Source organism: Sceloporus occidentalis, unplaced genomic scaffold, assembly GCF_023333645.1.
Source record: "Sceloporus occidentalis isolate IW3139 unplaced genomic scaffold, rSceOcc1.0.p SCAF_1, whole genome shotgun sequence".
Lineage (NCBI taxonomy): Eukaryota > Metazoa > Chordata > Lepidosauria > Squamata > Phrynosomatidae > Sceloporus > Sceloporus occidentalis.
In genome coordinates this window covers 13,648,850-13,665,738 of record NW_028316981.1, presented here as the reverse complement: position 1 = coordinate 13,665,738, position 16,889 = coordinate 13,648,850, and the positions used below count along the sequence as shown (strand labels likewise).

The window sequence follows — 16,889 nt, the reverse complement described above, 5'->3', positions numbered from 1 at the left end:
AAAATCTCCCAGGCTCTATCCATCTCCCACTTTCCCCCTTTTTCCTCAGCTTGCATCAAGTGTTGCAAATTGAGTTCCAAATGCACAAGTAGTTTACACTCACTTAACTCAAAAGGGAGGAGCAGAGGAGGGACAGAGTCTTGTTCTTCCCAGTAGGCTCAAGCAAAAGCAAACTGCTCCAGCTTCTCCTAGCTTGTTAATTCTTCCTTAGTAATAGCTTTTGCTATCTTGACCACACTCTGATGTTGCTTGGCCACATTTTCCAGTTTTCATCTGTGAAAGGTTGGAGGGTAAGTTGTTTGTGAGTTATGATGACCCTAAGGCAAGTTTATCACAGGGTTTTCTTGGCAAGATTTGTTCAGATATGTTTGCCTTTACCTTCCTCTGTGGCTGAGAGATCATTCCTTGCCCAAGGTCACCCAGTGGGTTCCTGTGGCCGAGTGGGGATTTGAACCCTGGTCTCTCAGTGTCCTAGCCCAACACTCAAAACTCTATGGGGAAGGCAGGATTCTTATGGGGGGGGGGCACTGCCCTTGTTTTGCCCACCCCACCCCATGCATGGGGTACTACAGGAACATAACTGTAGTATTCCGTGCATTCCCAAAACCTACTCCTTTGCAAGAGCCAAGAGGACAAATGGAGTTGGGGGGGGAGTTCTCCTGTGCTAGCACTCAAGAGTCAGAACAACATTGCACTTGGGCCAATGGATTTAATAAATCTTCTGTTTTAAAAATAAATAAACAAAAAGTCGACCGTGAGCCAGAGGTGTGCCTATAACCGGTGTAGACTACCTTGCACATCCCTTCTCATTTCTTACATCAGGAGCCCTTACATACAATACTCTTTGTGGCTCCAAGAGCTCTCCAGTTCAAAATACTATATTTTATTTTTGGACTTAAAAGGGAATTGCCACATCCAGAAGACACAAACCTCCCCCTAAACCAACATACAGAGAGGGAGCAACTGTCAAAGATGAGAAGGTCACATCAGCTTCCCTCTGGAGATCTTTGGGGAGGGACCCCTGTCACATCTCTTCTGCAAACACACACACACACACACACACCCTCTAAGAGGCATCTTCACTATGTTTTCAACCTCCCTTGGCCCACTGTAAGCCAGGTGGATCTATTTTTACAACAAGAAGTGATCCAGGAGTTACTTTCTGTTCACTTCCTATTATTTCCTTTTTAAAAAGTCCTCTGCTGGGCTTAAAATGTCCAGGAGAAGCTGAAATATAGTGACATTGTTTTCCATGCACTCAGAGGCATTTGAGTGGGAAAATAGTATGGGAATACCAAAGTGGCCTTGGGGGTCCAGCCACATGGGGCCCACAGGTCATACTCACTTTACTGCGTATGAGAGGCCTTCTAGTGTCTTCTGCAAAAACATCAAACGTTATGTCATTTTAAGTTTTTTAAAAATGATGGTGGAATTATTTTGAGAAGAAGCGCAGTCTATGGCAGGTCCCAGGGAGGAACTATCACCCCCCAGACCCACCAAAGTTGCCCATCCCTGTTTTATACAAAGATCATCTCCATGCAGAAAAGTATCAGGATTTGTAATCCAATGCTAGAGCTGAGCATGATTCACTCACTGAAATCAACTCATTGAAGCACCTGTAGCTCTGTATGCACCGTAGGCTATGCGTGAATCCAGGAGTATGAGCCAAGGTCTCCTAAGATCATGGTAGGGGCAGCATCTCAACCAGGAGCTTTTTGGTTTACAGCTCTGCTCCTACACTACATTAACTCTAATAGTTTCCTTCCTCCAGAGCTCCTTCATGTGTAAGACAGCCCAAGACCAAGATAAGCCCTCCAGAAGTCCTAGACTAAAACTCTCACAATCCCTGACTATTAACCATGTTAACTAGGGCATATGGGAGTTGCAGTCCAAAAGATCTCAAGGGCACCAGGTTGCCCACCCTTGCATTGTAGACCATGCTTGAAATACACCATAGCAGATCTTATCCACTGTCCTGAACATTATTGTTTGTCTCCAGTGTGGATTCTCTCATGCTTATTAAGGATTGTTCTCCTAATGAAGCCTTTGCCACAATCTGAGCATTTAAAGGGTTTCTCTCCTGTGTGGGTTCTCTCGTGCACGATGAGGCTGGAGCTCTGGTTGAACCCTTTCCCACAATCTGAACACTTGTAAGGCTTCTCTTCGGTGTGGATTCTCTCGTGCCTGATGAGGCTTGATTTGTCGCTGAAGCTTTTGTCACAGGCCCCACAGCTGTAGGGCTTCTCGCCTGTGTGGATTCTCTCATGTTTAATGAGACTCGACCTGTCGCTGAAGCTCTTTCCACAGTCAGAGCATTTGTAAGGCTTCTCCCCGGTGTGGGTCCTCTCATGGTTAGTCAGGTTGGATTTCCTGTTGAAACTTTTCCCGCAGAAAGAACAGTCATAAGGTTTCTCTCCTGTGTGGGTTCCCTCATGCCTTATAAGATGCGATCGGCTACTGAAGCTTTTCCCACAGTGTGAACATTTGAACGGCTTTACTCCTGTATGAATCCTTTCATGTGTCAGAAGGTGTGACCTTCGGACAAAGCATTTCCCACAGTTTGAACACTTATATGGTTTGTCCCCTCTGTGGGCTCTCTCGTGCTTATTAAGGCTTGATTTGTCACTAAAGGGTCTCCGGCAGTGAGAACAGTTATAGGGTTTTTCTCCTGTATGAATTCTCCTGTGAATGACCAGGCTTGAATTCTGATTAAATCCCTTGCCACAGTCTGGACATTTAAACGGTTTGAGACCAGTGTGTTTCATGTCATGAATAAGAAGATTTGATTTATGAACAAAGCCTTTCCCACACAGTGTGCAGCAGTATGGTTTCTCTCCCCTGTGAGTTCTCTCATGTGCAAGAAGGCTTGCGTTCTGAATAAATCTTTTGTCACAGGCCGAGCATTTAAACATCCTCTGTTCTCTGTGGATCCTCTCGTGCCGCACCAGGGTTGAACTCTGATTAAACCTTTTCCCACACTCCAGGCATTTATAAGGCCTCTGCTCCGTGTGGCTCCTCTCGTGCCTGATAAGGCTGGAGCTCTGGTTGAACCTTTTGCCACAGGAGGAGCAACTGTAGGGTTTTTCTCCTGTGTGCTTTCGCTTATGTCTAATAAGGCTGGAGCCGTCACTGAAACTGTTCCCACACTCAGAGCAGCGGAATGGCTTTTCTCCAGTGTGGATTCTCTCGTGTGTGCGAAGGTTGGATCTTTTCATGAAACTTTTCGCACAGCGTGAGCACTTGTGTGGTTTTTCAGCCATGCTTTGACTCTCATGCTTGATAAGGTCTGGTTTATCACTGAAGTTTTTCCCACAGCCAGAGTAATATGGTAGTTCTCCTGCAAAGATTCTTTCATGCCCATCTCCTGTCAAAATAAACAGAGAACTATAATGCCAATCTTGACCTGATCACTGGCAAACTATTAGTGGCATGTGTGTGTGCATGTGTGTATCACTCCAAGTGACTCCATGAATTTCATAATGTTTTCTTAGGGAAGGGACCTTTGCCAGTTCCTTCTTCTAAAATATAGCCTGCAGCACATGTCATTCATAGGCAGTCTGCCATCCAAATACTAAGCAGGGTTGACCCTGCTTAGCTTCCCAGATCAGACAAGATCTGGCGCCTTTAGCATATTTAGGTTTTATATTAATGGCATACACATATGAAAGATACCCCTACACCTGCATATGTCTATTTTTGATGGCTGCAGAGGTGGGTATTCCTTTTCTTCCTTTACAATGAGCAAATTCCCTTCCCTAGGCTTACTGCATTGCTGCCTAAGCCCCTTATCCACAGCCATTTGTGCCTGGAGGAGAACAGGGCAAATTACACTACAATGAGCCCTGTCAGATTGCAGGCTGAATATGGAACATTCCGCATAAACACTAAAACAAACCACTGCTGAGAAACAAAATATTGGACTGGATGGGCCTCTTGGTTCAACCCAGCATTTCATCAATGAAAGCCCTGATAAGATTCAGTGAACATTTTAACTGCACTCACCTGACTGGGCCCCTTTGAACATTCCACCTGCCTCCGAAACTTGGCGGTAAGGGACATAGGGATCCTCTTCTTGTTCCAGCTTTATTATCACATCTGGAAGCTCTGAGAAAGGAGACAAAAGGGAAGAAGAAGATGACAGAAGTGCTTCTCTGATGGAGACAGATGGTAGTCAGTGACACACATTCCAAACGCCCTACTAGTTCTAAAAGTTACTAACAAGCATTGCTGATGTCCTGATTCCAAGAGTTTGTCCAGACTTTTCTGTTTACCTGAGCCATAGTCTGTTGGGATCTCCTTTTCTTTGGAAACAGGCTCTGGAATCCAAGGGTCTCCTCCATGGATCACTTCTGATTTAGGAACAGAAAATTCTGCTTGGAAAGAAAAGAAAAAGAGGAAATCAGAAACATTTTGATAACTGGTACTTTTTTGACTAGTAAGTGCTGATCACCTGTTCATTCCATCATTCCACCCACTTTGGCATTGCTTTTCAGTGGTGGAAGGTGTCATGTCCAGCAGCATATGAAGTTCATTAATTTAGGCTTCAGTAGTTAAAAAACATAAATGTAAGGTAAAAATGAGAGAGCTAGTGTGCCGTAGTGATTCGAGGACTGAACTATGACTCTGGAGATCACAGATTTCCAACTCAATCATGAATCTCACTGGGTGATCTTGGGCAAGTGACATGCTTTCAGCCTCAGTGGAAGGTAATGGCACATCTCCTCTGAACAAATCTTACCAAGAAAACGCCATGATATGATGATATATGAAGAAAACCTGTTACAGTCGCCATAAATCAGAAATGACTTGAAGGCACACAACAAGTTAAAACTCAGAAAACCTTTATTAAGAAACCATAGATCCAATCCGGTGACGTTAATTGTCAGAACTGACCAGCAAGTGTTAAAACTGCCTAATTAAGCTGCACACAATTTCAAATTTCAGGTGGGCTTAATTTTTATTAGTTATAATGAATAAATACATTTTCCCTCTCTTTCCCTGTCCTTGTTGTTTCAGCTAGATTCTTTCACAGAAACTCTGAACAAACCATGTTTTCCTCCCTTTCAGTATTATCCCAGCACCTGTGTCTGAGATCCCCACCACTTAGTAAAATCATTTCTACTATCCATCCCATCACATCTCCTTCCCAACATTTCATGGCAGGCAAGCTGCCTATGCAATTCCAGGCAGAAGGGAAGCATGCCCCCGTGAAGTAAGATGCTGCTACACTGATGATAGCATTGCTACTGGTAGTGTCTTTCAAGTGAGGCAGGCTTTTGCTGAGACCCCAGAGTAAATGTTGCTGTGTTTTGTTTTAATCCAATCAATAGGTCATCTGTATTTTATTGCTGTTATATTTCTATGGGATTATTTATTTATTTGGTAAACCACTTTGGAAACTATTTTAAATAATGATAGATATATTCTGGGTTTTCTTTAGATCATATCAATTAGAACTGATCAAAATACAAATAATATTAAAGTACAATTGGCCCTCCATATCCAAGGATTCTTTATCCATGGATTCAAGCATCCACAGCTTGAAAATATTCCTCAAAAATATACATTCCAAAAAACTAATCTTGATTTTGTCACTCTATATAAGGGACACCATGGCACTATGCCACTGTAATTAATGGGGATATTTTAAAATCCACAGATTTTGGTATTCCTGAGAAGGTCCTGGAACCAAACCCCAGCAGATACCAAGGGCCCACTCATAAATAATTTTCAAATAAAGAATAGAAGACAACATTCTGTGTGTATGCTGAGACTGCCCTGCGTATGGGATGGCTTTGTGAACAGTCAGTGTGATCTAGTGGACAGAGTCTCACATAAACAAAGTTTCCAGTACAATTCTTCAACCACACTGAAGGCACCACTCTATGCCTGAGATTTTGCAGCAGTGAGTTTCACAGCTCAATAGCTTTGTAATAATTGCTTTAGGTTTATCTGTCCTGAACCTCCCACCATTCAGCTTCATTGCATGGCCCAAGTTGTAGGATCACAAGAGAGCCAGAAAAGCTTCTTTCTATTCATGTCTCCACACTCTGCATAATTTTATATGTCTCTATCACGTCCTCCTTTAGTCATGATTTTCTGAACTTATACATACTCTCTAAAATCTTATACCAGCAGATACAAAAACACTAACTCTGGCATGGGCAGATGGACAACCCAGTCCAATGGGTTGCGACTTCTGCAAGGAAAGCAATAACAGTACAGCGTGCCCACACCATACATGGGCATGCCATTATCTGGACCCATTTCAAACTGGCTTTCGGGCGGGTTACGGGGTTGAGACGGCCATGGTCGCCTTGGTCGATGATCTCCGTCTGGGCATCGACAGGGGAAGCGTGTCCCTGCTGGTGCTCTTGGACATCTCAGCGGCTTTCGATACCATAGACCATGGTATCCTTCTGGGGCGCCTGGCAGAGGTGGGAATCGGGGGCACTGCGCTCCAGTGGTTCCGGTCCTACCTCTCTGGGAGGTCCCAGATGGTGCAGCTGGGAGACGTGTGCTCCGATGAGCGGGCCCTTAAAACTGGGGTCCCTCAAGGAGCCATTCTGTCTCCCATGCTATTTAACATTTACATGAAACCGCTGGGAGAGATCATCCGGAGACATGGGGCGCGGGGTTATCAGTACGCTGATGACACCCAAATAATCTTCTCTATGTCTCCGACTGATGCAGTGACTGAGGATGGCGTCTCTCCTCTCGTGGCCTGTCTGGAGTCAGTAATGGGCTGGATGAGGGAAAACCGACTCAAGCTGAATCCAGAGAAAACGGAGGTACTTGTGATAGGTTCCCCTGGTCCAGGAATGGCGGTGGTTCCACCTGTCCTGAACGGGGTCATGCTCCCTGTGAAGGACTCCGTGCGCAGTCTGGGGGATGCTTCTTGACTCGTCGCTTCACCTGACTGCTCAGGTGAATGCGACGGTCAAGAACACCTGCTATCAGCTTCGGCTTATTCGCCAGCTGCGCCCATACCTGACCCAGAGGGACCTTGAAACTGTGGTACATGCTCTGGTAACCTCGAGACTGGACTTCTGCAATGTACTCTACATGGGGCAACCCTTATACCAAACCCGGAAGCTACAAATGGTGCAGAATATGGCAGCCAGGCTGGTCACTGGTACTTCCAGGGCCAGCCATATAACACCGGTGTTAAAAGACCTCCATTGGCTGCCCATTCGCTTCCGGGCACAATATAAGGCGTTGGTGATTACCTATAAAGCCCTAAATGGCTTGGGCCCGGGATACCTGAAGGACCGCCTCTTCCCATATATTCCGTCCCGCACCCTCAGAACATCTGGGCAGCAATTACTTAGGGTACTGGGGGCTAGGCTCACCTCCACTATGAGGAGGACTTTTTCCATCGCCGCCCCGGCCCTTTGGAACACGCTGCCCACAGAGCTCCGCTCGGCCACCTCCCTGGCCCAATTTAGAAAGGATTTGAAAACCTTTCTTTTTCAGTCTGCATTCCCTGAGTAAAGTCCAACCAGACCTCCATTCCTCTTTAAGGGCAAGAGGATTGGCTACGGGGCTTTTAGCTATTTTTATTTTTATTGTATGTATTTTTATGCTAGTGTATGTTGTTTATTTGTATTGTTGTTATTTTTTGTGAACCGCCCTGATCTTGGGAAGGAGCGGTATAAAAATAAAAATTTTATTTATTTATTTATTATATGCGGCTTTAATCTTAGGCGGAAAGCAAGAATGTCACGTGTGCACAAGATGTGTGCACCACGACACACTCAGGAGCATTCGACCATTGTTTTAAATGGGGCTTGAGGATATACGTTTTTCCCTTTATGCAGGGTGTGTGTGTGTGTCCGGAACAGACACACACCCCTCCCCCCACGTATGGGAAGGGCCCAGTGTACAAAGTAAACAAGAGAACCTGGATACCCCTCAAAAAACATTTTAATATTTATATGAATAGCTTTATAAGGTTTGAACGGATTGAAATCAATAACCCTCATATTCATTGCTACATAATTTAAATTCCTAGTATTATGCCCATATCACAGATGGTAATATGGGAGTATGGAGACTGAGACAAAGCAGCTTCCAAAGGCAATTTAGAGCAGTGTTTGCTTCTCAACCTATCTGATGAGGCAGACTGGCAAGTTTTTTCTCCATGTACCACAAACCGGTACCATACTTGTGTATACTGATAAGAACTGTTTCTTTCTGAAAGAAATTTGCCATGCACTAGCAACCAATGGCTCACATATCAACATCTCTCCACAGATCACCACTTTTAAATTTCATCTGCACTGCAAAAATAATGCAGTTTGACACCACTTTAACTGCGATGGCTCAGTGCTATGGAATCCTGGGATTTGGGGTTTGCTATGGCACCAGAGGGAAGGCTAAATACAAATCCAGAATTCCATAGCACTGAGCCATGGCAGTTAAAGTGGTATCCAACTGCATTCATTCTGCAGATGCTGCTTCAGTCACATTGATCTAGAGAACTGATGGCCAGGATAACAGTTGAATTCAGGACAGTCTTTTTGTAGCTCATTCCTCCAGCTATAACACTTTCCTTTGTGCTCATTCAAGACAGGGCCATAAGTCTCCCAGTCCCGAAATAGAGACACTGACAATAGTTTTGCATGCCTTCACAGAATCTGTCTCTCACCTGAATGGGACCCTGGGAAATTCTCATTTTCCTCTGATCCTTGATTATTCGGGACCCATGGTACCTCTTCTTCATCTTCAAGTTTCACTGTCACACTAGGAAAGTCTGATCAAGGGAAAAGAAAGAGGTTTGAAAAAGAACATACTAGTGAGGTTTTTAATACTTAGGGAAAGAGTGAATCAATAATAATAATAATAATAATAATAATGCAATTAAAGTAAAATAGAGAGTGTTAGTAGCCAATTTCCAAATGTAATCCCATAAAGAATTTAAAACATAGTGTTTTAACAGAGGAGTGGGCAGTCAGCAGGCTTCTTGAATCTACTTTTTTACTCATGATCCTCCAACTAGAGTATGGTGCAAAGAGACCCAGTGCCTGTTCTCCATTAACATATGGTCCACAACAGATTACATGGAAGGGAAAACACACAAAATGAATTTCAAGACAGAGAAATGTAATGTACTGCACTTAGGCAGAAAAAATGAAATGCATAGATATAGGATGGGGGACACCTGGCTTAAGGAGACTACATGTGAAAAGGATCTAGCAGTCCTAGTAGACCACAAGTTGAACATGAGTCATCAGTGTAATGTGGTTGCTATCAAGACCAATGCAATTTTAGGCTACATCAATAGAAGTATAGTGTCTAGATCAAGGGAAGTAACAGTGCTACTCTATTATACTTTGGTCAGGCCTCACCTGGAATACTATGTCCAGTTCTGGGCACCACAATTCAAAAAGGATGTTGACAAGCTGGAGAGTGTCCAAGGGAGGGTAACTAAAATGGTGAATGGTCTGGAAATCATGCCCTATCAGGAAAGATTTAGGGAACTGGGTATGTTTAGCCTGGTGAAGACATTAAGGAGTGACATGATAGTAATGTTTAAATATGTGAAGAGATGTGATATTGAAGATGGAGCAAGCTTGTTTTCTACTGCTCCAGAGAACAGGACCCAGAGCAATGGATGCAAGCTACAGGAAAAGAGTCCACTTAAACATTAGGAAGACCTTCTTGACAGTAAGGGCTGTTGGATTGTGGAACACTCTTCCTCGGAGAGCGGTGGAGTCTCCTTCTTTGGAGGACTTTAAACAGAAGCTGGATGACCATCTGTGTGGAGTGAACTTTAGCATCAGTACTTTTCTGTCCTTTTAATATGTGACTTGCAATCATACATTCACTGACCTAGTAAGACTCCTTTGATTGTGAGTTCCTGAGAATGGGGTTGGACTGGATGGCCCTTGTGGTCTTTCCAACTCTATGATTCTATGAATGGACTGCTTGTCATAAAAAATGAGGGATTCTCATCCCTGGTCTGAATGGACAAGCCAGTTTTGGTCAGAGTACATTTCACTCATCTAGAAGGTGGAGGCAAAACATCAAAACTATGATTCCAGCCAGGCACAAACACCCTTCAGGGCTTAAAAAAGAAAACAGCAATCTTCTAAGCACTCATTCTAACTTCCAAACCTCCGTTCTGGTAGTCAAGGTCTGCTGTCTCAGCCCAGGATTTCCTCTGCCCCATCCCGGATTTGCCCCTTTTCACTTGCTGCCCCTCACTCCTGGAACCTTCTTCCCCCACAAGCAAGAGCCATCACTTCTTTAACCAGCTTCAAAACGGAGTTGAAAACCATCCTGTTCAGAGAAGCCTTCCCAGGCATTGCATAATTGTCGCTTGCTATTTGGTTTTCTTTGGTTGTCTGTTTATCAAACCATTTCCTGTATTGCTATGTACTGTATATGCATTATCCTACTTGAGAGTATGTATTTTCTCTGGAAGAAGATTAACCTTCCATTTTGAAGCCAAGCCCTCCCTCCAGTCCATCTGCCTTGGTCCAGGCCTCGGAGGTAGAGAGGAACTGCTGGACCTCTTACCCTTTCCCTCCACCGCTCCCTTCTCCTTCTGTGTCATGTCTTTTTAGATTGTAAGCCCGAGGGCAGGGAACTGTCTAACTAAAAAGATTGTATGTACAGCGCTGTGTAAATTTACAGCGCTTCATAAATAAAGGTTAATAAATAATAATAATAATAATAATAATAATAATAATAATAAACAGGAACTAAATCCTTACCCAGAGAGGCCATGTTCCTCTGATTCTCTTTCAGAAGCACCAGAATGAAATTTAATCAATTTGCAATCAGCCGCAACTTGTCGCTCCTTCAAGGGACACAGTCAGCTGCATCCTCGAAAATTACCTTGAAACAAAAAAACACATTTGTCCACTTGGAATACAGAGAGTCTCTGCAAACCTGTAAAATGCTCTATATTGTGGAGCATCATCATCATCATCATCATCATCATCATCATCATCATCATCATCATCATCATCACTGTTTATTTATAAAGTGCCATAAATTTGCATGGCACTTGACAGGCATCATCAAAACAGCATATAACCTGCCAATGGCATACAATCTAAAAGTCATAAAATACAAACTATATAAAGTTAAGCAATTAAAATATAGAACTGTCAAAACAGATAAGACATACAGTAAAATCTAAATTATAAAACAATATTAAACTTGAGTACCAAATGCTTCTGAGAAGAAGGAAGTCTTTAATCCGGATTTAAAGCTAGACAGAGAAGAGATAGTCCGCAGATGTTTAGGGAGGCAGTTCCAGAAGTATGGTGCAGCAACTGAAAAAGGTCGAAGTGAGCCAAGGAAAAAGAAACCCTTAGTGTGGTAAGAAGACCCAACTGGACCGCAAATCTCGAACAGGTTGGTAAGATGAAATAAGGACTGACAAATAAGGGGGAGCAAGGTTGTGTAAAGCTTTAAACCCTGGGATACTTTATCGGCGTCTAAAACCTAATATGGCTAAGATAGAACTACCCATCTTTCCTCCAAAATCTACTTTACTTTCTATCACAGTCAATAATGTTCCCGTTCATCCTGTGAAGGAAGCAGAGAGCCGTGGCTTTATTTTTTATTCTTCTTCATCCTTTGCTCCCCAGATTCTGGCTGTAGCCAGGTCATGCCAATTTTTTCTTTATAATATTGCTAAAGTTGGATGTTTTTTATCGGCTTCTGCTAAAACCTTAGTTCATGCCCTACTTATTTCCTGCCTCAACTACTGCAGTCTTCTTTTGGCAGGGCTCCCATTGTCCAACCTTACTCCTCTGATTTTCATTCAATATCCTGCTGCTAAGATTATCTTTTCAACTTGTCACTTGGATCATGTCACCCCACTTCTGGCATCTCTTCACTGGCTACCCATTCCTTTTAGGATTCAATACAAGTTCCTTCTCTTAACGTTTAAAGCTTTACGCAACCTATTTCCCTCTTAACCCTCGATTCTCGCCATCCTGTACTGCAAACATCTGCGGACTATCTCTTCTCTTCCTAGTTCTAAATCTAAATTAAAGACTTTCTTGTTCTCTAAAGTATTTTAATATTGTTTTAAAATATTAAATTTGATTATATCTATTAGTTGTTTTTACAGTTTGTATTTTAACTACATAACTTCCTTAATTTTGTATAGTTTATATTTTATGATTTTTAGATTGTAAGCCATTGGCAGGCTATATGGTGTTTTGATGATGCCTCTAAAGTGCCATGCAAATGTATTGTGCAGTATAAATAAACATTAATCATCATCATCATCATCATCATCATCATCATCATCATCATCATCATCATCTCAGGTAGTCTAAAAGGTACTTCAAGATTTCTTTGCATACAAGTTTGAGTTTTGGCACTGGCAAGCCCCCTCTGATGAAATTTGCATCATCATCAACAGCATCATGAAGCATCCAAGAAAACCTCATCCCAGGTTCACTGCCTTAAGGTCACCATAAGTTGGAAATGGCTTGATGGTTCACAATACCCACAAACACACAAAACCTATATGTAGAGAGATCTTGTAACACCTCTGAGACTAACTGAAAGAAAGAAGTTGACAGCATGAGCTTTCCTTAGATGCATACTCTATTATTATTATTATTATTATTATTATTATTATTATTATTATTATTATTATTATTATCCAAAGATTTAGCTATGTTAGTCTGTAAAATCAGTATGTAGAGATCTTGTAGCACCTTTGAGAGTAACTGAAAGAAAGAAGTTGACAGCATGAGCCTTCCTAGACTTAACTCTTCCTCAGATGCATATTATTATCATTATTCAAAGATATAGCCCTGTTAGTCTATAGAATCAGTATGTAGAGATATCTTGTAGCACCTTTGGGACTCTCTGAAAGAAAGAAGTTGGCAGCATGAGCTTTCCTAGATTTAAATCTACTTCCTCAGATGCATTTAGTGGAGTGGAAATCCAGGGACAGAGCTATATTGGTGTGTGAGAATGTCAATTCAAGTTCAAAATCCTTTGTATATGGAAATGAAGTCACAAGTGCAGTGTTAATGATGGCCATTGGTGAGCTAAGGTACGTGAGGAGAATAGATGACTGTGGGAAACAGGCAGCGATGTGAGAAACAGGTCAAAAGTGCCCCCATGAAGATAGGGGTTAGACAGAGTTGAAATGTGTGTAGTGTAGTGTGCCAGACACACATACGTGGTATTTGTTGACGGTCTCCCATCTTAACCTTAACTGAGCTCACCCTGCTTAGCTTCCAAGAACAACTGAACAGTTGGTTTTGCCAGTCTTTTTCTCTTGAAAATAGAGCCTACCGCATCTGGGACGTGTTGGCAGTCTCCCCTCCAAGGACTAACCAAGGCTGACCCTGCTTAGCTTCCAAGAACAGATTGGATCTGATGCCTTTAGGGTCCTTTTTGCAAAAAGAGGGATGAGACAGACATCCTCAGCAGCTTCCAAAAGTCTCCCTTCCTTCTGGGCTGCCAATGTCAAAACCTTGAGAAAGACTTTGCCCAAATCCTTACCCTTATTATTGTTGTTATTATTATTATTATTCTCTATTTGCCTGTCTTTTAACTGTTTTTAATTTTGAATGTGTAATTGACTGATTTTTATATTGGTGGACGGTTGGGGATTGCATAATTTATGATTATGTTATATTATGTATTTTTATCTTTTTACTGTAACCTGCCTCGATCTGCAGGGAGAAGCAGGATTATTATTATTATTATTTGTATCCGCTCTTTCCCCAGAACTGGGACCCAGAGCAGCTTCACCACATTAAAAGAACACAGTACAAATCATAGAAAAAGTGGCACATTAAAACAGAATTAAATCACCTCAATATTAAACTATAGTTTATTTCTTTCTTTTGTACGCCCCCTTTCTATGAGAAGGGACTCAAGGCGGCTTACAGATGATGAAAAAACATTTTAAAATTAAAAATTGCAATAAAATTTTGAAACAGTTAGAATCATCTAAAAATAAAAACATTATAAAATGACATTAAACCCTTGCAAGAGCCAGTTCAGCTCACTCCACCAAGAGGGATCCCTCCCTGATCCTTTTGATAAAGGGATCCCAACAGCAAGTTGGGATCCACTGAGGAGCTTATGTTATGTATTTGTTATTTTTAAAGTTTTCTTTAACCCTCTTTTTATTTTTAGATTGTTCATCAACAGCTGGACAAGGGGAGAAAAAATGATGGTTAATCTGTGTTATTAAAATCAGGTTTTGGAAAGGTGCAGCTTTGCATGAGGAATACTTACCAGGGAGTAAGTCACTGGACTCAGTGGGGCTCCTCTTCTGGGGAAGCAGCCTTAGGAGCTGCAGGCTCCAAAGAAACTGCAGGTTAATAACTGGATCTGTTGGCTTTTCCTATCCTTTTGAAACAAGGACGGAAGGAGGACAGAGGGACTGCATTCAAGGTTGCACAGAGGGGACCATTATGGTTGATGCACCAAGAGGCACTTCTGCTTCCTGCCATGTGACTGAAGCCAAACCAGAAAGCTGCTAGCACACAAAAACAAACATGAAAACCCAGAAATTGGGGCAGAGTGGTCTCAGAAAGTAAAGAGAAACTTTGGGCCTCCAGATGTTTTGGACTTCAATTCCCAGAAGTCCCTGTCAGAATGCTCTTTGGAATTCTGGGAGGTGAAATCTCAAAAAATGTAGATGACCAAAGGTTGAGAGAACCACTGCAAGTGTAAACAGTGATGGCCAAAGCTTGGTCTTCCCAAGTTGTTTTGGACTTCAGTTCCCAGAAGCCCCATCCAAACTTGGCCAACAGTCAGGAATTCTGGGAGCTGAAGTCCAAAACATCTGGAGACCAATGTTTCAGAACCACTGCAGCCCTCCAGTTTTTCTGGACTTCTGTTTCCAATAATCTAGACGGACGTCCTTCAGATATTTTGGATTTCAGCTCCCAGAATCCACCATCATTGGCTGAACTGGTGGAGGCGTCTGGAGCACAATTCAGAGGGAAGATCCAAGTGTTGAGAATCCCTGATTTATGCCACATTCACACTACAGAATTATAGCAGTATTATTCCACTTTACTTGCCATGGCTCCATCCTACGGGAGTCCTGGGATTTGCAGTTTACAGAAGGACATTTCTTACATTGCCTTTTTTTTATTTAGACAGGGTTTTTAATATTGTATAATATTGTATTGCATTGTATTGTTTTGTGTGGGTCATTGAGTGTAATAAATCTTATTATATAATCATGACACGGTGGGTGTTTTAGTTATGTTTTTTTAACTTTTGTACATTTTTGTATTAATTTTATACTATTTTAACTAGATGGCTTTAACTGTTTTAAAAAATTATTGTAAAGTTTGTTTTTTAAATTATATCTTGCAAGCCACTTTCTGGGAGAAAGGCAGCATAGAAATTGTATAAATAGGTTTATTATTCTCAACTAGAGAGCTCCAGTGCATCACTACAAACCTAGGATTCCATAAGATGGAACCATGGCAGTTAAAATGGAATGATGGTGCTTTAATTCTGTAGTGTGAACAGGCCCCTGGACAACCTTGGGGTATAACGGGAAGGGAGCATAGAAAGACGTCTCAATACCAAATCAAGCCTTTCGTCCATGTAACCCAGCATTGTCAAGATCAGGCTGGCAACAAGGGATTGCCGGAGCTCCAGACAGGGAGACCAGGGTTCGAATCTCTGCTTGGCTATGGAATGCCACTGGGAGACCTTGGGCAAGTCACACTCTCTCAGCCTCACGGGAAGTTTCCTCTGGACAAATCTTGCCAAGAAAACCCCATGATAGGGTTGCCAGGTCAGAAACAACTTGAAGGCACAAAACCATCACCTGCCTGGAGATTCTTCTGGTTCCTTGACTTTGGAGTTTATCACATGGGAGGAATTTCTCTTAATTTCGAATGAAAAGAAAGTGGGGTCAGAACGCATTTACGAAAATTTGAATTGCATTCGAACTGACTTCCCATTGCCCGAAAATAGCCATTGCCCGAAATTGTGTGTGATCACCTCTCATGCAATAACGTGAAACCCCATGATTGCGTTTGGACTGACTTCCCATTGCCCAAAATTGCATGTGGTAGTCTATTATGCAATAAAGTTAAACCTCATGATTGCGTTCAGATTGCCATTGGATTATACTTCCAATTTCCCTTGACTGATAATGTCCATAGTCCCACCCAAATATTAAGATCCTTCTCACATCCTACCATTATACTGGATTATACTGGGTTATTCCATATTCGCAGTGATAGCTGTTTACCATGTATCACACTCTTGCCCCATTTGTCCTTCCATAGTGTGATTTCCACTAGTGAATTGCACAACACTCCACTCTTTTTCTTACACTTTCTCCTGTGAAAACCGGACCATGCATACCTTTTATAAACTGGTGTGTTCAACGCAAGACAGCAGTCCACAAGTTGGTAACTTATAGTATGGTCAGCCCTCCGTATCCACGGATTTTTTAATCCATGGATTCAAGCATCCACGGTTTGAAAATACTTTTTAAAATGTAAATTTCAAAAAGTAAAGCATGATTTGCAGTTTTATATGAGCAACACCATTTTACTATGGTTTGTATTGAATGGGAGTTGAGCGTCCATGGATTCTGGGCTCCTGGAACTAAGTCCCAGTGGATACCAAGCACTATACACCAGATGTCATTGGATTTCAACTTCCATCATCCTTCACCATTGGTGATGCTAAGGCTGATGGAAGTTGATGTTAACCAGCATCTAGAAGGTTGTAAGCAGTTCTTGGCAGATAGCACAATCATGGATGCCTATTCCTGAATATTCAGTGGAGCTTTTCCTATGTATAGTCATCCCTCCATTTCCACGGATTCTTTATCCACGGATTCAACCCTCCACAGCTTGAAAATATTCCAAAAATATATAAATTCTAAATGGTAAACCTTGATTTTACCA

At 42.2% G+C, this 16,889-nt stretch overlaps 1 protein-coding gene across 1 annotated transcript; it reads right to left on the bottom strand.

Annotated features, from left to right (window-relative positions):
• Positions 1–1,293: 1,293 nt before the first annotated feature.
• Positions 1,294–14,339, bottom strand: LOC149320832 (uncharacterized). The gene is made up of 6 exons (XM_089505023.1): positions 14,236–14,339; positions 10,722–10,845; positions 8,651–8,755; positions 4,272–4,370; positions 4,003–4,104; positions 1,294–3,364 (listed from the first exon to the last, which is right to left on the bottom strand). Exons 2-6 carry the CDS (start codon positions 10,732–10,734, stop codon positions 1,983–1,985), a joined length of 1,701 nt encoding a protein of 566 aa, XP_089361149.1. The 5' UTR covers positions 10,735–10,845; positions 14,236–14,339; the 3' UTR covers positions 1,294–1,982.
• Positions 14,340–16,889: the final 2,550 nt, after the last annotated feature.

Excerpts from the sequence above, each read along its gene's own strand:
- LOC149320832 (XM_089505023.1), bottom strand. Across the intron at positions 4,105-4,271 it reads CCCAACAGACTATGGCTCAG|AGCTTCCAGATGTGATAATA; the intron begins GTAAACAGAAAA and ends CTCCTTTCTCAG. Across the intron at positions 3,365-4,002 it reads GTTCAAAGGGGCCCAGTCAG|GAGATGGGCATGAAAGAATC; the intron begins GTGAGTGCAGTT and ends TTATTTTGACAG.